At 55.6% G+C, this 17,866-nt stretch overlaps 5 protein-coding genes across 5 annotated transcripts; 3 read left to right on the forward strand and 2 right to left on the reverse strand.

Annotated features, from left to right (window-relative positions):
• Positions 1 to 338: 338 nt before the first annotated feature.
• B0H18DRAFT_1120660 (uncharacterized protein) lies at positions 339 to 2,461 on the reverse strand (the record flags this gene model as incomplete). The annotated part of the gene is made up of 4 exons (XM_048034181.1): positions 339 to 683; positions 741 to 848; positions 904 to 2,330; positions 2,383 to 2,461. 4 exons carry the CDS (start codon positions 2,459 to 2,461, stop codon positions 339 to 341), a joined length of 1,959 nt encoding a protein of 652 aa, XP_047891669.1.
• Positions 2,462 to 2,736: 275 nt separating this feature from the next.
• Positions 2,737 to 3,750, forward strand: B0H18DRAFT_1016290 (mitochondrial 50S ribosomal protein L5). Its single transcript, XM_048029258.1, has one exon. The coding sequence runs from the start codon at positions 2,842 to 2,844 to the stop codon at positions 3,742 to 3,744; it is 903 nt and encodes a 300-aa protein (XP_047891670.1). The 5' UTR covers positions 2,737 to 2,841; the 3' UTR covers positions 3,745 to 3,750.
• Positions 3,728 to 6,402, reverse strand: B0H18DRAFT_1016294 (IgA peptidase M64-domain-containing protein). The gene is given in 13 exon segments (XM_048029259.1): positions 3,728 to 3,965; positions 3,985 to 4,339; positions 4,447 to 4,485; positions 4,543 to 4,566; positions 4,624 to 4,694; positions 4,733 to 4,876; positions 4,902 to 5,055; positions 5,119 to 5,160; positions 5,217 to 5,235; positions 5,295 to 5,315; positions 5,372 to 5,493; positions 5,640 to 5,769; positions 5,828 to 6,402. 13 exon segments carry the CDS (start codon positions 6,288 to 6,290, stop codon positions 3,888 to 3,890), a joined length of 1,662 nt encoding a protein of 553 aa, XP_047891671.1. The 5' UTR covers positions 6,291 to 6,402; the 3' UTR covers positions 3,728 to 3,887.
• A 332-nt stretch (positions 6,403 to 6,734) lies between these two features.
• B0H18DRAFT_1016295 (ribosomal protein L1p/L10e family-domain-containing protein) lies at positions 6,735 to 9,829 on the forward strand. Its single transcript, XM_048029260.1, has 6 exons — positions 6,735 to 6,922; positions 7,033 to 7,299; positions 7,440 to 7,478; positions 7,509 to 8,010; positions 8,068 to 8,976; positions 9,024 to 9,829. The coding sequence occupies exons 1-6, from the start codon at positions 6,786 to 6,788 to the stop codon at positions 9,525 to 9,527; spliced, it is 2,358 nt and encodes a 785-aa protein (XP_047891672.1). The 5' UTR covers positions 6,735 to 6,785; the 3' UTR covers positions 9,528 to 9,829.
• A 3,687-nt stretch (positions 9,830 to 13,516) lies between these two features.
• Positions 13,517 to 15,380, forward strand: B0H18DRAFT_1016312 (quinone oxidoreductase). The gene is made up of 10 exons (XM_048029261.1): positions 13,517 to 13,666; positions 13,730 to 13,876; positions 13,928 to 14,101; positions 14,163 to 14,268; positions 14,322 to 14,436; positions 14,505 to 14,743; positions 14,803 to 14,914; positions 14,972 to 15,044; positions 15,128 to 15,186; positions 15,245 to 15,380. The coding sequence occupies exons 2-10, from the start codon at positions 13,775 to 13,777 to the stop codon at positions 15,270 to 15,272; spliced, it is 1,008 nt and encodes a 335-aa protein (XP_047891673.1). The 5' UTR covers positions 13,517 to 13,666; positions 13,730 to 13,774; the 3' UTR covers positions 15,273 to 15,380.
• Positions 15,381 to 17,866: the final 2,486 nt, after the last annotated feature.

Consider the following 17,866-nt stretch of genomic DNA (forward strand, 5'->3'; position numbering starts at 1 on the left):
GCATAATCGAGAAGCGGTAAGTAGGATAGACGGACGGGCGGAGGGGCGGGTGGATGCAGTGCGTGTGCCGGAGCAAAAGGCACTGGGATGCCGAGTCCGTGTGGCAGAGACGGGGGGAGCGCGGTCAATGCAATGCAGGTGGTGAAAACGCGTACGGGCAGCCCTGATGAATGTGAATGCAAAATCCCATGCAATAGAACGAAAAGGGGAACAAACGATGCGAGACTGCGCAATATGGTACATCAGAAAACGTAGCGGATATGACTATCACGCACAACATGGCCTGCAAGGAGAGGAGCGAGAGAAGCTTCGAGCAGAGTCCCAAGTGCAATAAAACATCACATGATGACACATTTACAGCAGCCTCCGGCGTCGTCGTCGTCGTCGTTGCCGGGCTTCTCCTTCCGCACCTCCACAGCGTGTGACGCGGGTGTTGGTGTGGGTAGAGGTGCAGGTTCCGCGTTGGTATAATGTGCGAAGGGAGGAGGCGACGGCGGAGGGTCGGGACGTGAGCGTGAGCGAGTGAGGCTGGAAGGCTGGGGTCTCGGCTGCTCGCCCATGATGAACTGTCCCGTCCGCTCTCCGTCCACCCTCTGGCCAAATTCGTCCATGGGTATGGAATCTGCAACCGTGTCTGGATTTCGACGGTACTTCGTATGGTCAAATCCGAATGTCCCTGGGGCCTGGATTGCAGCGACCGCGTGAGTAAGGTTGTGAGGTGTGCAAGTAGAGACACTCACCGGTTCGAAGACCACGCTGCCCCTCTGCTGCGGTGGCTTCGGGCTCCCATCCGCAGTCGAATAGTGACCCTCCATCCCTTTCTTCCGTGCAACGACAGGTAGCACGACCTGTCGCAATATGGTTAGAGTGGAACGCAGATACGGACGGCATAAGAGCACGCACATCGTCCCAGTTTCCTGTAGGCGGTACAGGCTGTGTCCACGACGGAATGGCGTCCATCATGTCGTCCCCATCGGGCTCAGGATACTGGCCAATGGATCTCCTGTTCTCCTGCTTATTGACCGTCCGCCGCATAGAAGAAGGCGGCTTTTTGTTCGCCTTGGTCTTCTTTGCGCTGCTGAGGGAGGTAGATGCTCCAGGGCTAGCCCCTCGCTTCCTCGCCGTCGACGAGGAGCTTGACGGCGTTGACGTCTTCTGACGCTGGGTGGACTTTGGGGGCTGGGTCTGTGATCGAGGGAGACCCTGGCGTGTGCGGGGAGTAGAAGGCGTGGATGTTGTCGTGCTGGGCGATGGCACATTGCGGTAGGTCTTCGTGGGTGTTGGCGTGCGAGGTTCTACGGCGGCGGCTGCCCTATGAGCCGACGGGGTCGGTATCCGAGATTGGCCGACTTGACTAGGTCGATGTCGCGCAGTGATGCTAGTGCCATTCTGAGCGGCGTAGAGCGCCAGGGACGGCGAAGACGCTGTACCGTCAGGATGATGTTCGTACGGATCGCTCGGCTCTTCATATCCGTCGCTATACACATCAGCAGGCGACTCCTCATCCAAGACTTCGTCGTGTGCTGCAAGTTCATCCTCGTCAAGGAAAGCGCCCTGTCTTACGGTTGCGCTGATACTCTCGGAGCGCTGCCTTCCGTGCCGCATCCCAGCAGCGTCCCTACTTCGCGAGTTCGATCGTGATCGTTGGTATCCGTTGTTCACGACGCGCGACGACGCATTGCGCAAAGTGTGACCGTAGTTGGCGATATCCAGCATTTCTGTGCGCCGACCTACCCGCAGCTCACCGACACCTCCGTTCCGCGAGATATCGCCACGATACCAATGCTCGAACGGCCGTTCTTCAGAGTCGCTAGATGCGCGACCGAGAGCCTCATCTTCCGACTGGATGCGAGACGACGTCGAGGAGCTGAACGGTGGTGCTTCGTCGAACAAGTCCGAGGCGTTGTGACGTGGTATTCGCACTGTCGAGCGCATGGGAAACGTTTCGTGACCCTCGTCCAGTGAGTGCAGTTCGTCCATCCTGCCCGCGCTACCCCCATTGGTCATGGGCGGTGTCGCTGCCGAAGAGCCTGCTACCTTATCGGTCTTCTTGGGCGGGTCGAGCATATAAGGCTGGGAGAGGGAGCGCGCGCGAGCATGCGAGAACTGGGAGTACTGCGCGTTCTCGCCGTTCGGTCTGGCCTGTTTGTCATTGGCCCTTGGCACGGCGCTCGAGTCCTGCGGTTGTGAGTATTGGTGCGCTGACGGCGTGGTCGCGTCTTCACGCGATAGAGAAGTGGTTGACTGGTACATGTCGGTATGGTCGTCGGCTGAGCCGACCGAGACGGCTGAGATCCGTCGCGCGAGTACGTTGCTTTCATTCTGTAGGCCTGTGGAGCATGTCAAGGACAGACGCGGGTACGTAAGAAGGAAAGAACTGACGTTTGCGTAAAGTCGGAACGATCTCCTCGTCCCATACAGGTTCTCGAAGTGCCGATTGAGCGGTCGCAGTGAGTGCCATGGACCGGTTCAGGAGAGAAAGGGCCAAAGGAGGTACTGCCGCTCACAAATGGCGAAGAAAAGAGGGGAAAGAATGGCAGCAGTTGGACGGGAAGGGCAGCGGCAAAGGACGGTCGAAGCCAAGTCGAAGCACTGGCAGCATCAGGACGACCCGGTACGCGAGCCAGCTTTTCGGCGATTACTTACTCCGTCGCTTGTAACCATGAATGCAATCCAAACTGTGAGTTATCAGCAATAATTATCCCGTTATGGACATGTGAGCCGCCTTCTTTCTGCTCTCTCGTCCATCGTCCGCCGTGTCCGCTACGGTTCACTCCAGGCACGCTAAAAGGTACTTGGTAGCCTCAAAGTTTGGTTTGGAGGCTGACATCGGCTGCACAGATGAGCGCGGCGGTCGCCAAAGTCCCACGACACGTTGCGTCGCCAGCGGCGCAAAGCATTCGCCCGACCAGGGCCGCCCCGCACATCCGAAAACCCCTCAAGCGCGACGAGCGCGGCCTCCCTGTCCCCCATGTCAACATCGTCGTCCGCGACACGCACGCCAGTCGTCTCGCCGACCACTACTACAACACCCTGCGCGACGACCTGATGTACATGACCTACACGCATGAGCCAGATCGGAAACCACACAGGGCCGTCCGGCCTCGGTTCGACCCCAACGATCCCTACGCAAAGCACCGTCACAATCCCCCGGTCGGTGGCAACAGGGCATTTGCTACCCCTCCGCCCCCAGTCACCGCCGAGAATGTCATCCAACTGGAGCGCATACAGCTGCACACGATGGTCAAGGAAGCTTTCGGCAGCCGCACGAACTTGCTGCCTGCTATCATGGCCTTCCGCGCCATCTCAGGGGAGTCGGAACACTCGGGCGGGCAGCGGACGGTGGAGGGTGTGCAGATCGTGAAGGGTGGCCAGAACATCGGTGGTTGGACTCGCCTCGGTGCGCCCCTCGGTGTCAAGGTCGACTTGAAGGGCCCGAAGATGTACGACTTCCTCGGCATGTTCGTCGACTGTGTCCTACCTCGTCTTCGAGACTTCCATGGCGTGGCCATGCCTCCACCGTCGCAGCAACTCACGTTGCCGCATTCGGGTTCCGGTGTCGTATCAATAGGTCTCCCTCCGGACGCCATGGCTTTCTTCCCGCAGATTGAAGTGAACCTGGATGCATACCCACGGATGTACGGTATGCACATACACTTCATCACGAACGCATTCGGTGCGGGTGCGCAAAATCGTGCAAGAACGTTGCTCTCGGGCTTCAGGGTACCATTCGCACGAGTGTGATTCGACTGTACGTTCTCGTCCGCGGCATCTTGGATTGTATGACTGACGTCATATATAACAGCGGGTCTCCGGGCACGGTAGACAAAATGTATGCTAGATTTCTACATCCTAATACGCTATCCAGCATACCAGAGTGCATCAGCTCAGTTGAGCTCGTCACAGCTGCCCGTAATCTTGTACTCTCGTTGCGACTTGGTGAGACCAGCCTTGTCAACACGTATCTTCCGTCAAGTACTGGACGTGGGCAGTGTACACTCCCGCGGCATCCCCATCAGCCACCTCTAGCGTCTTCTGATCGGTGAACTCCTCCAGCACCTCGCCGTCCTTCGTCCAGAGAATGCTGTAGCTCTCCTTCACATCCACAGGCTCCTCGCGGAACTGGCCGAGGGGCACTAAATTGAGCTCGATGCGCCTCGTCCACTCACACCCCTTGCGTACGCACGACGCGGGCATGTCGTCGATGAGGTCGACGCGGCGCAGGAGCGCCAGCCAGAGGCCCTCAAGGCAGACCTTGCAGAAGTTGGGCGTCGTCACGATGCGCATCAGGCAGTCCTCGTTCGTTGGGCGGTACGTCGTCTCGTTCATGTCTGAGAACCTGCGGGAGAGGATCTGTCAGTGTCGGTGGCCCGACGCCACAAGACCGAGGGATCATGCATCCATGCATGATCTGCGGTACTCGGGGTTCAATGGAAGGTGGCTCACGTCGGAAACACGCCGCAGAACCCGGGCGCGGTTACGAATCTGCGATAGGCCACCGGTCATCAGTGTCAGCCTCCCGAGCAGATGCGGGAGACGTACTCTTCCTCGTCCCCGAATTCCACACTTCCACACTGCAGAGCTGGCGGTCCCACACATCGCCTTCGCGAGCGTGAACTTCACTCGTGCTCGCCCGCGCTCAGCGGGTCGTCGCGGTGGATGTCGTAGTGCCACCGGTCCTCGCCGATGTCACCCTCGGCGTCCAGCCCAAGTCCTCGCCGTCAATCTCGACTTTCAGGTCCCCCGCTGCGGGAGCCCAGAGAGCGAGAAGCGCACGAGTGCCGCGAATACACCCCTGACGAGTTGAACGAATCGACCACGGCGCGGACGTGTTGAGCATCGTCCACGGATACGCTTGCATCGGCATGACCGAGCGCTCTACCGGACATCAGCGGGAGTACCTCTTCGTGCTGGTGCAGTGTGTGCGAAGCATTTGTGAACCAGTGCGCCCAGGATATTGGCTCGGACAGGTTGTGGTGCGCGTTCACGCCGAAGTAATCCGGCCCGCCGTCGTACTCCTCCCCGACGTCAATTATCGAATGTCCGAGTTCGTGCCTATCATGCGTAGGAAATTGTATCGGTCAGATCAGGTAGACAACGCAGATAGCGAACGTGTACCTGAGCACCAATGCCCCGTTGGCGAGCGAGGGCGTGATGACGCTGCAATCCCAAGATGAGGGCCTTTGTGCCGTTGTCAGCGTAAGTACGCCACTTACGTGAATTCTCCCCCGAGTCCTCAGCGTAGGAATATGTGTCAGACAGAGGTGATGGTTCCCAAAGAGAATGGTGGTTACCTCCATATAGCGGATCGTTGCCTATGCATGCGAGGCGTCAGGGCCGCGTTTTGTTTGGCGAAGTAAGGTAGACATACCCATCAAGATAGGATAATCGCACTTGTCCTCGAAATAGAAACATGCCGCTCGCGCAATTTCTGGCTTTGCGTAATAAACTGCCCTAAGTTCGGTTCCGTCGCGGTAAAGGCCGAAAGGTGTACTATATCATTCACTCTCTCATGAGATGTCGCGCCCATACTCATGCTATGCAATGTTAGATGCGCACTCTTTGGGCTTGCCATCGGTTCCCACTCCGCTCTAGGGTGAGGTGAGACCCATGGACAACGTGTCATAAGACATGCTCACCTCTGCGCTAGGTGTGAACGCGGCCCAAAGTTCAGTAAAGGCTTGACAGTATAGAATGTCTGGTTGCTGGAGATGTCCATAGCCAAGCGATAAGCATCTTCGATGAACTTGTCTCGCTCGTCCCTCGTATCTGTTTCGTTTAGCCGTGAATCATGAGATTGGGATGTGGGTTTCACTACGCTACGCACATCCATCTGCGAAGAACATCAGGTCAACCCTATTGCTCGAGTGACCTGATTTAACAAGTGGTTCCAACTCGAACTCGAGTGGGAAGAAGCCGCGAGCTAGCTCCGGCACCGCGAGGACATCCTGCTCAGCCGGCGTAGGCACAGAAATAGGAGCTGTGTCAGTGAGTACAGGAAAGTCCCAGCTATCCTCCGGGCCGCAGAGTTGCAGCAGCTGCGACCATGCTTCATCGCGATACTGCTGAACGAAGCGGAGGCGCTCCCCAGCGTCGTTCAATTCCTTGGTACCCAGGTGTCCATAGGCAGCGAGTCCCCTGTATTCCTGTACTGACTTCAGTGTTGCGAAGGTGCAGTCCGAGTTGTTACGGTTGCGAAAGATAAGCAACTCGTACGGCCGACTCTTGTTCGCACCGACAAGAATGCCCAGATGAATGACAGTGACGATCAGCAGAGACAGCGCCCGCATGCTCAGCTGAGTTCAGTGATTGCTATAGGCCTGTTTGTGAGACAGAGAGCCAGCAGTGAACGTTTGAACGACCACCGTCGTAGTCGGTAAATAAGACCGACCTGAACCAGGAGGTTCGCGAGTTGCGGCCCGCCGGCACTTGACCGTGAAGTCGTTCTACTGGTGGCACGTGGCCGCTCGCAACATACCTAACGTGAACCACCAGTAGACACCCTGTACTATATTTAATGCAAGATACTCACTATATGGTCTGGTCAGTATTCTTATTGCTGGTGTACATTGCTCGCACACTGTACAGCTGTTACAAAGTCGTTGGACTCGGAGAGGCCAACATCATGGTTGCCTAACTCAGAAAGAAGCAGATCTGAGATCGTAGACCGGAGGCGACCACGTGCGCGAAATTTCATGGAGTGCCGCTCAATTGCTGCTGAGTGCAGGTGTGAATCTTCAGCTCGTGTCTGGCACGCCGCTTTCTATCTCTCAACTCCTGGCAGTATGGCAAAAGACGAGTTGATTGGCGACCACGTCTCTTCAAATCAGTGCAAACTTGCGGTGGATGCACTGCTCAGCCATGCTGTTCGAATCCAGGAAAAGAAGGCGCAGACCGAGCTGCTTCCGGGAAGGAGCAAAACGTATGGCTTTCACTCACAGTGAAGCAAATGCAGCCGGAGAAGAAGCTGAAGCCTTTCAAGATGTAAGTATTTGTTTTTCATGCTTCCCGATCGCTACTGAGGCCTTGCAGACCTATCGCACATCCGATCGTAGACCCTCGCGTTTCTTCTGTATGCTTGATCACGAAAGACCCGCAACGGGAGTACAAAGACTTGCTTGAGTCTCACGGGATCCGATTCATCTCTCGAGTAGTCGGAATCGAGAAGCTCAAGGGCAAGTTCAAGCCGTTCGAGGCGCGGAGGATGCTGCTGAAGGAGAACGACCTTTTTCTCGCCGACGAGCGGGTCGTGCCTCTGCTCCCCGGCTTGCTCGGTAAGAAGTTCTTCGAAGCGAAAAAGTGCGTCATGATACCTTATGTTGTACGAGCCTTATCTTACGTCGTGTTATAGACAACCTATTCCCGTATGCCTCACGCGCAAGGACTTGAAGGGCGAGCTCGAGCGCGCCATCTCCTCTACCTATTTCCACCAAAACCAGGGCACTAACACGTACGTTCGTACGTAAACGTACGACTGTGTGTTTTCTCTAATGTTACGTCATGCCCAGGTCAGTCAAGATCGGCACTGTCTCGCAATCGCCGGCCAAAGTCCTGGACAACCTGAAGATGGCACTCCCAGCCATCGTCAAGCGCATCAAGGGTGAATGGGACAACGTGCAGAGCTTCCACATCAAAACCAATTCATCTGCGAGCTTGCCGATCTGGAGTTGCGACTTGGGCACGGGAGACGGCGCACGCTGGGATGGCTTGGTCGCAGACGCTGGGTCAGATGACGAGAGTGAGGCCGAGGAGAGTGAAGAGGAGAGTGAAGTGGGAGATGTTGAGTCCGTGCCCGCCAAGACGAAGGCCGGCGCGGATGCGCCGACGCCCGTGTCGAAGACGAAGACGAAGAAGGGCGAGGCAGAGCCCATGGATGTTGATGAGCAAATTCCGTCGTCCAAGGAACATAGCAAAGGCAAGAAACGCGCTGCGGAAGACGTCAACGACACACCGCAGAAGAAAGCCAAAGCAGATCGTGCACCGTCCTCGGCTACTAAAGCTGGGCCGAAGGTATGATAGACGGTGTTGATCTGTACCGAATGTGACTGGTTGAATGTCTATTTGTAGAGCACGACAGATGTGTCTGCGGCCATCTCACCGGCGGGTACTCCCGCTTCCATCGATGTTCCAACACAAGGCAAAAAGCGGAGGTCATCCGTGAGTCTCGCGGAAGCACCGGCCCCCGCCCAGATCTTGTCTGCGCTGCCTTCTGTGTCCACAAAGGAAGCCCAGCCGGCGGCGGATGCTGATACCACAGCCCCCACAAAGAAGCGGAGGAAGAGGAAGGTGGTAGATGCTGAGGCTGCTACCTCCGAGACGCCCACGTTCGCCGCACCCACAACAGCGCCAGTCACTGAGGCACGTGCTGCTTCTCCAGGACCAGCACTTGCGCAACTTCCCGAGGACGCTGCTGCCGCTGGACCCACAAGAAAACGAAAGAGGAACAAGGGTGCCGCAGCCGAGGCTTCCAAAGACACCGATGTGGTCGCTACGGCTCCGATGACCGCCCATCTTGAGTCAACGACACCAGCGCAGCCGACCGCAAATGAAGGGGAGAACACCACGCCTTCCAGGCATCGGAAGCGGAGGCACGCGAAGGCTGCGGCTGGCGACGCTGCAGCGTCCGAGGACACCGCTGGTGCTTCCACAGATGCAGTTGTGTCCGCGACGTCTTCCCAGCCTGCGCCTGCCTCAGCAGAGAATAGCGAGGGCGCCACCAAGAGGAAACGGAAGAGAGTGAAGGCCGCGTCCGGAGCCGCCGAAGTCCAGGCAGTGCAGTCGTCCGAGACTGCTGCCGCTCCTCCTGCGACTCCCGCTGCACGAGGGGAAGATACGGGGTCCGCTGGCGTTCCGCCTGAGCCCGTTTCTCCCGCTACGCCATCAATCACGAAGAGGAAAAGGAGACGCGCTTCGGCGGTGGATTTCTTCCAGGACGGCGAGACCACAGCCACGCACGTTGTGTCTACCATTACATCCGTCCCCCCAACACACCCGCCACCGGGCTGACCGCATCGACGCCCAAGAAGAAGGGGAAGCCTGTGGAAGCGACCCCTCTGAAGAGCGCTCTAGAGCAAGTCGCGAACGAGGCCTCGAGCGTCAGTCCGGAAAAGGCAAACGCTGCGAACGGCGACACTGAGGTGGCTGCGAGTCCGCTTTCCACCAAAAGGCCTAGGAAACGCAAGTCGAAGGCTGCGTTATCGGCTGCACCCGAGAGTACAGACGCCCCCGCGCCTTCCTCTGCTCGTGCGGCGGCACCATCCGCTGCTCCTGTCGAAGCTGCGGAGGCTAATGTTGATGTGGCTGAACCCAAGAAGGTCAAGCGCAAGCACAAGAAAGCTGCCGCGGCCGCGGAGGACGTTGCTCATGCGGAAGTCACGGATTCGGTTGCCGTTGCGTCTCCAACGACGGGCGAGCTGAAAAAGAAGCGAGGTGCCGCTGGCGGTGAGAAGAAAAAGGACAAGGCGTTGGGCGCAGCGCCTGCGGCGAAGAGTGCGAAGGACGCTGTCGTTGGTAAAAAGCATCTATGAGGCGCTCATTTTGCTCTCTGCTCTCGGATAGCTATCGAGTCGGTGCAATTATTTCCTGAGGTGTACTAGATACTTTGTTGCTACAATCTCACGGTTCTTCTGTGCGTACTCATCTTACTCACCCGCACATCTGCTAGGGCTTGTTCGTCCAGTGTACTACTGTCGTGTCAGCCCAAGAATAGGGAGCCGCCGCCGAGGTGTATTGGATCTACCAGTCCTTTGGGCGTGTCTATGATCCGCAGTGCGTTGTTTTATACAAGTTGATCAGCAATTATAGAAAATCCCCCGGAGGATCAACCGAGTGGCGGTGGGCCTGCAACTTAGTCTCGATTTACTGGGCTGTGACTAATGAATCGCACATTTATTTTCTGGCACCCGAGCAGACATACAATTGAGACACTCCTGTCGGTTGATTGTCCATGATGCGCCACTACTTGCAGGTGCTAGTGCACGGCGAAATCTCCGAATCGAGCCCCTAAACATGGTGCCAATTAATTTAGCTAGGGCGATTCGGAAGGGCGATGTGCTAGTACGTGGTACGCATTAACCGCGACGCGACGATTCGCATGACAGGAAGGACATCACCTATACCTGTACGGTGAGCCATCGTAAATTCTAGCGAAGCGACGAGCCTGGGTCCGGACTGTCGCGAGCCGACTTGCAATGGACATCGTCGAAGTTGGCCCCGCTCCGATACCAGTTGGATCAGAGGCCCCGTACGACTTCATTTTGCCATACTAGACTTAGATTCTGAATGCACATGAACACGGTGTGCAGCTATAGCACGTCTTTGTGCAACTTACTACTGATAGCTGCCATGCCAGGACGTTCTCTCAGAGAGTGGAATTATATCAAGCGAACCTTTTCTGCTAACAAATAGCTACATCCAGAGGATTATATGTATGTGTATGAGCAATCTACTCTAGAAGTTCAAGTGGCGAGTAATACAACGGCTACGAAGGTGATATTATGAAGGCAGGGGCGATGGGGAAACTGACAGGCATAGGGCGGTGAGGTATGTATGCGTCGACATGGAGAGAGAAGCGATAAGTTACTACATGCAAGTACTACTATATCGGGTCAGATTCGGCCACCTAGGTAGTCGGTCACTCGAGTCTCATCCAATTACCACCTACTCTACAGCATGAAATAAATTGTGTCATGATTCTATAATTCTTTACTACTGTACAAACTTTCAAGCCAATACACAAGATCCGGTGCAGGAAAAATCATCTGTCGATATACCCATTTTGGTAAGCAGTGGCTTGGATCCCAACCCTCGCCCATGACTGGTACTCACTCGGATTCTGGCGCATTGCGGCCTAGAAATAATCAGAATCATATACTTGAATATATCTTCAAGATTACAGTCCATGCAGATGGGCCTCTTCAATGTAGTGAGCTATTCCAAGGTGTGCCGACTTCCTAGTCTGTGTGGCTCACCCTACTTCAACGAGAGTTGTGTACTGAGTCCACTCAATGATGCTGAATTTTTCTATTATTTTCTCGTATTCTGAGGTGTCTAGCATACCTCTGAACAAGGATCTAGGGCATTACGGCCCATACACAGTAAGGAGGGCTGTCGAGTGCTAAGGTGGCGAGATCCCGGCCGAATAGTAGCAAGATCCGATGTGCAGGGAGTTATGAATCTGGAACCAAGCCGCCGGGGGCGACGGGGGATCTACGCCCAACGCCGAGGGCGACCGGGCCCAAACAGCGGGCGAGACAAGCTTGAGACGTGATTGGGCGATGAAGACCGTGTATGCGTGGACGAATTAGGATAGCGTGGATGGGGGAGATGGCGGTGTAGGCGTCGGGCGGTGATTGCGTTGGTCATGGGGAGCGAGAGAAGATCAGCATATGGTGATTGGTGGTGGCGATGCAGAACGCCTGTTCAACGCTCGCGTGGCTTGGCTGAGAGCTGAGCGCGAGCGCTGAGCCTTCCGGCGATGGGCTAGAAGAAGACGGGGCCTGCCGAGCTCGCCGCGCCCTTGATGGCGTTCTGCGAGGACGACGACGTCTGCGGCTTGCTGGGCTGGTTGGTGTTCGGCTTGCTGGCGGGGGCAAGCGACAGACGGTGGGTGCGCGCGTGGGCGAACATGGGGGAGGAAGTCGCGACGGCGAAGTTGGCACGGAAAGGCATGACGTTCGAATGTAGGTTAGAATTAGAGGATGGTTTAGGATGCTCTATGAGTGGGTGAGTTGCAGTAGCTGAGACAGGAGCGGGTAGACTTGGACTGCTTTGAGATGCAGCAGAGTGCATCGGCCCGTTTTATACGGTCAAGGATATACTTAATGGAACGGCAATTCGCCCACCGCAGCACAGCTCTGTGGGCGTTTGATCGAAGAAGCTCGTAAATGCCGCTGGGTGACTAGGATGATCGGAACCACTCACGTTCTCACTGACGCACAATTAGCAATAATGGCCACAGTAACGTATACCCCTGGCGGTGAGGGACGTGACGTGTGTTGCCGACGGACCTAACTGCTTCAGATCTCACTTCGGATGTTACATGCACAGAGGCGGATCTGTATGCGGCCGGCGGCAATCTCTGCGGAGATGAGCACGCACAGGTACTTTCACTGGAGAGGCCTCGAGGCCGACCGGCGCAGTTCGTCGTCCTGCACGTTCCTGGTAAGCATCATTCGGTATTGCATGGCCTATAAATGATGCCTGCGGATGATTCAGTGTCGACGAACTGTTGTCCGCTGCGTTCGGTGACAGATCGCTTCACACGTAGGCGGCTGAGGATGGTTTAGTAGTACGGTGCCTGTCCCGTACTTTGGTACAGTTAGGTATGATCACCCTAGAAGAGGGGCCGGAGTTCTAAGTCCTGATATCACCGAGTTGATTCCCACATGGGATCTGGTCTGGCGTCTGGTAGAAAATAGAAGGCTTGGGCGCACCATCTACATCCACAATTTGTGTGCGAGAACCAAGTGCAAACCGGCGTCAATGCTGAATATCAGGGGTGCAGCCGTAGCCTGCGGGTGCTGGCCTGCACGACGGACCTTTCCGTAGTTGGTTTCAGCTCCTAGTAGTGCAACAGAAGCACAATACGTTAGACCGTTGAAAGTTTTCACCTTACATACCTCACAGTGCTCACGCGATAACCACAACGCCAGCCTCGACCAAGGCGTCACCTCACCAATCCTCCCTGAGGAGATCACTTGGTTGCACATCGCCCCGAATCTCTCCCCCTTCCTCAATCAGCCGAGCTTCTCCGCATTACGACCGAGAAAACCTGTTACAGAGAACAAGCACAGTGCAAGACAGATTGGGTCAGGCGCTGCGAGCGGATGTACAGTCATGCTGCAGTGCACAGCATGGTGACGGCATGTTGACTGTTTCGTCCCGTTAACATCCCGACTACATCTGAGACCATCTGCGTGAACATAGCACTCACGCTATCATACGGCTATACCACGGCATCGCCCCTTTTTGCCAGCAAGGCATCGCTCTTCGCACAATGAAACACCATATCGTCGGCTTCAGGCATGGCCACTAGATGCGTCGCAAGAATGGAGCATACCGGACGGCAGATAGACGGTGGCCACGTCACATTCAATCCCGGTGACTGGCACTTGGTACGTCGAGGATTATCCCCATCCCTACCACAGCAGACCACAGCCCAGTACCGTTCCTAGCTCAGCACTTGCTGGGGTAGGCCGATGTTTGCATATCTGGATTCAGGATGCGGTTGAACAGCGAGCGAGCAGACCACACTCCAGAGAATACACTTCTTGCTAATACTAATGGCACGAGCAGTGTGAGTCGGCGTCGAGATTGCAGACAAGAACAACAGAGACAAAATTTGGTTACTTACCTCCCTATAACGTCGTATCAGTTAACTCGAGAATCCCTGTACTTATTATTACATATCGATAGCATTCAACTCGTTCTAAGTTAGTCTGTGATTTTTCCTACTCTTTTTGGTCAGCAACGGAGACTATGATTTTCCAGCCTTACTCAGCCTCGCAGACGCCCAGGATGAGCTCATCGGGTTCCCGACGTCAAAGTGCTGCATGAGTTCGAGCACTGATCCAAAAGTCCTCCTCCCTTTCCTACCTGCAGGTCCCGGCATTATCAAGGAAGCTTTCAGGATAATCCCAGCAGCTCGAGTGGATTATATCAACTAGTACGTCAACGTACCCGTAGACTTCAAGCGTTCAGTCCACGAACTAACGGGACCATCTGGCAGGCAGCGCCGAATTTCCCACCACACTTCATCTAGGACTTAAAGACTATGCGGGCGATTCTTATTAAGGACGGCAAAGGTCCCATCGAGAACCTCTATCTCGGCGAGACCGAGAAGCCTGGCCCTAAGCCGGGGGAAGTCCTGGTCAAGGTAGGAAGCTGATCTCGATATCCCTCCGTCCACTCATAAGCGTGCCTCCAGGTCAAGGTCTTCGGCCTCAATCGCATGGATGTTCTTCAACGGGAGGGCAAGTACCCCCTCCCTCCGGGCGCGTCTACCATCCTAGGTGTCGAATTCTCCGGGCATATAGCCGGACTCGGCGAAGGCGTTACCGACTGGAAGGAAGGCGATGAAGTATTCGGTCTTGCCTACGGAGTGAGTCCCGCAACATTATTTTTGAAAGTGTTGATGCCTGATACCATCATCCTCGTCGCAGGGCGCGTACGCGGAGTTCATCACTCTCCCAGAGACAAATGTCATGAAGAAGCCATCGCACCTTTCGTGGCACGAGGCGGCGAGCATCCCGGAGAATTTCCTCACCGGTAATACGGCTTGTATGTCAACGTGGGATCTGCCACTGACGTCCAGCAAAAAGCATTCCAGGCTCTGGTTGTCATCGCCGAAGTGAAGAAGGGGGACGACGTTCTCATTCACGCGGGTGCATCGGGTGTTGGCGTCGCTGCGATTCAACTCGCCCGGCTCTATGGCGCGTAAGTCTGCTTTTGCCCGTCTCAGATTGAGAGTTCAGAGACCAGTCTAAATGCTCGACTGTTTTAAGCAACACGGTTACCGCCACCGCTTCAACCCAAGACAAGCTTGACTGGCTGCTCTCCATTCCCAATGGCGCTACGCATGTCGTCAATTACAAGACCGAAGATTTTGCGGCGGAGGCCAAAAAGACCACTGGCGGTAAAGGTGTCGACGTGATAATTGATTTCGTCGGCCAGAGCCATTGGCAGAAGAATATTGACGCTCTCGCCGCTGACGGAAGAATGACCATGCTCGGCTTGCTCAGCGGTACGAATATGTCTGTCGCGCTGCATCATTTGTCAGACTCAACCCCAAAACGTTGACAGGCGGCGAAGTTGAGAAATTCAGTCTGGGCCCTCTATTGTACAAGCGACTTCGCATTCAAGGGTCCACGCTCCGCGCTCGCTCCCCGGCTTACCAAGGCGACCTTGTGAGGAAGTGAGCACGTCTCAGTCTGTACAATCCACCTGGTGATTGAACCATTCCTTTTTCCAGATTCCGGGATGGTGTTCTTAGCCACATCACTGGCAGTGCTGGAGACGGCGAGGTGCGAACGTACATCCACAAGGTGGGAGAAATTCCTATTTTCTCACAAAATAAATTGACATCATCATTTTTACCCCTCGTCCTCGACACATGCCCCGGGTGCAGACTTATCCGTGGACAGAGATACAGGAAGCACACCGTGAGATGGAGGCCAACAAGAATAGGTCAGTGGCACGTGTCACTGGATGGACCTGCTTTTGACGCGATGCTGTAATATTTCAGTGGAAAAATCATCGCGGAGGTTGTGTAAGAATATAACTGTAACAGTCCGTGTAAGTGCAGCAAGTCACCGCTGCGGCTCACAACCAGCATATGTATGTGTCTCAGAACCTGAACCATGCATCTACGTTGGCAACGTCTGGACCTGCTGGTGTGGTGCAAGAAGCTGGCCTGCGTCAGCCCATCTTCCGTGACTTTGGCATGGAAGCCGTCAACTATGCCGGTATTATGTTGGGGTCTACAGCACGCTACGGTGCCGACAACTCGGTCATCATCGAATCATCAACGCACAAATTTGTTTCTGTGGTTTCCGCGACAACCATGATGTGACTCGGCCTGACGTTTTTCAGCAGCCTGTCCGGACAGTTCCTCACCCTGGCTTCTCTCGGTGCTTATCGGGACTTGCATCTTCCTGACCTCAACTCTCCGTCCAACTCTCGGCCTGCACATCCTGCATCCGACCCCAGCACCCCCTTCTCACTGGCTCCGTCTCTCGTCCTCCTCGGGATTCACCTATCCTGGTGATATGCAGCATCGGGCGAGTCAATGGAAGAAGCTTCTGCCATTCATTCATTCATATTTTGTTCGCCATGGCTTCTCGCTTCCCCACCGATATATCACCTCGAATCGGCGATAACCTCGTCTCCTCCTCTCTCTTTGCTTCGCTCACATCGCGTGCTCCTGGGAGCCCGACGTCGATCGGGCTGCGTGTGTGTTGGCGCCAGGCTAATGCTCCGACTTCACGCTTCGCAGTGGCAGATAGGCTCCCCGATAACTGACCGGAATGAAGCTAAGGCCAGGGGACGGAGGATGCGTGAACTTCTAAACTATGGTAACGAAGTTCTCGCGGGAGAGGCCTTGACGCTGGTATGACTGACCCAGAGGCATAGTAGGTCGAGTTTGCCGCCTTGGACCAACGGCGGACGAGCTCCCATGGCCCGGACGCCTTCAGGTGGACCGATACGGGTGGCCACGATGCATGGGGCTTCGCACATGTCTGAGTCAGTCTGACAGACTCCGTCCCCAATTCGTGGAGGTAACGCTCCTTCCTGAAGGTTGTACAGGTGATTTTCAGATGACCAGGCGCATATCAACTCTGACCGCGCGCTTCTCTGCGATTTGCCCCAGTTGTCCGCCTTTGCCCGCCTGTCAACATGGAGACCGTTTGAATCAACATTAGGGTCCTGTGAGAATGCCTCTGACTATCGTGTTCCGACACGATGGTCTGAGCCGGGAATGACTTGCTCGGGGTCGACAGCGAGGGAACGCCCCTTACCGCAGATCATCCCGTCCACCCTGCGGATTCTCTCATGGATACACCCGCACAGACGCCGCTTGCGTGGTTCGCCCGAAAGCGCTGTCCTTACAAACCACTCAGCAACTTCTGAGCGAGAACCTGCCTGGCGTTTCACTCTCGAACTGGAAACCCATTGCCGCCCAATTGCTTCCACCAATCATGAAACCGCGAGGGCGGTGCAGAGCATCACCTTTTCCAGACGCCTCAGGCTCTCTGGTTCCGCTCAGCGGCTCAGGGCCTTGATGCATCTCGATTCTCTCATGTCAAACTGTGCATTAAATCGCAGAAGCTGATCTCAGAGTCAGAGCGCGCCGGGCGCCCCAGTGGTACGCTTGGCCGCGTCACGGCCTACTGGCAAGGGGTGTCCATTAACTGATGCATTCCCGCGCGTTCAGTTGGAGGGGATCACGGCCGGGTAACAGCCACGTCCGAAGATGTTTCGCAGGCACATCAGGTTACGATGTTGAACGGGGCGCTGCGTATAAGAAGTCTGTGCACGAGCGGCGATAGCTCTCCTCAGCACCCAAACCACCCACGAGCAACCGTACCGCCCGACCGCACATCCAGCGAAGATCGCATCGACCACTACTTCGCCTCTTCCTCATCCTCGTTGCATCATGCAGTCCGACTCTGCCGTCCTCGTCTCGTACAACGCGGCTGTCGCCGTCGCATCATCTGCTCCCGCGTCGAACTCCCCTGCACCTAGACCAAATGGGGGAGCGTCCAACATTCGCGGGCTTGCGAGCTCGTCTGCTCCTGTCTTCTTCTGAGCACATCGGCACTGCGTGCAGGAAAGGTACGATGGCCGATAGTCACGTCTCGAGTAGAGTTGACGATGTCCTATAGACGATGGCGTTGTGCCGTCGCGACAAATTCCCATCTGCCAGTGCGCCCGCGGGCGTCACGACACCTATCGTTCTCGCGCGGAATAGAAGACACAACATTGCCCCTCGGCATCTCTTCCACCATGGTTGACCAGCTCCTCACCCGGCCTCGTTGACACCTACATATACTGTATATATCTAGACTACTCGAGATAACTTAGCGGACTATTATTACGACCCCACGAACTAATTCTCGACGGCATATGTACCCGTACGCTAGTGTTACGTTGTATAATGAAGATGTGTAGTGAGTCCTAGAAGTACAGTAATAATCGAACATCGCATCCTGCGTTACAAGTTGCATTGTTTGGCCATCATGAAAGCTACAGGATATACCCACGCGTAAGAACCAATACCAACCCAGCAGACAACACTGCCATTGAACCGCGCGCATCCAGTCATAACAAAGCCAAGAAGCTTCCTCGATGTAAGTCATGGATCCTA

This window comes from Fomitopsis serialis (genome assembly GCF_022376445.1).
Source record: "Fomitopsis serialis strain Sig1Antser10 chromosome Unknown B0H18scaffold_50, whole genome shotgun sequence".
Lineage (NCBI taxonomy): Eukaryota > Fungi > Basidiomycota > Agaricomycetes > Polyporales > Fomitopsidaceae > Fomitopsis > Fomitopsis serialis.

Bases quoted from the DNA above. Each gene is read 5' to 3' on its own strand.
- B0H18DRAFT_1016294 (XM_048029259.1), bottom strand. From the start codon at position 6,290: ATGCGGGCGCTGTCTCTGCTGATCGTCACTGTCATTCATCTGGGCATT. The intron at 5,494-5,639 runs GTGAGCATGTCT...TGAATGATATAG, and splicing joins CGTTCACACCTAGCGCAGAG to TACACCTTTCGGCCTTTACC. The intron at 5,316-5,371 runs GTATGTCTACCT...TCGCATGCATAG, and splicing joins CGATTATCCTATCTTGATGG to GCAACGATCCGCTATATGGA.
- B0H18DRAFT_1016290 (XM_048029258.1), top strand. From the start codon at position 2,842: ATGAGCGCGGCGGTCGCCAAAGTCCCACGACACGTTGCGTCGCCAGCG.
- B0H18DRAFT_1016312 (XM_048029261.1), top strand. From the start codon at position 13,775: ATGCGGGCGATTCTTATTAAGGACGGCAAAGGTCCCATCGAGAACCTC. The intron at 14,269-14,321 runs GTAATACGGCTT...TCCAGCAAAAAG, and splicing joins CCCGGAGAATTTCCTCACCG to CATTCCAGGCTCTGGTTGTC. The intron at 14,915-14,971 runs GTGAGCACGTCT...TCCTTTTTCCAG, and splicing joins CAAGGCGACCTTGTGAGGAA to ATTCCGGGATGGTGTTCTTA.
- B0H18DRAFT_1016295 (XM_048029260.1), top strand. From the start codon at position 6,786: ATGGCAAAAGACGAGTTGATTGGCGACCACGTCTCTTCAAATCAGTGC. The intron at 6,923-7,032 runs GTATGGCTTTCA...GAGGCCTTGCAG, and splicing joins CTTCCGGGAAGGAGCAAAAC to ACCTATCGCACATCCGATCG. The intron at 7,479-7,508 runs GTGTTTTCTCTA...CGTCATGCCCAG, and splicing joins GTACGTAAACGTACGACTGT to GTCAGTCAAGATCGGCACTG.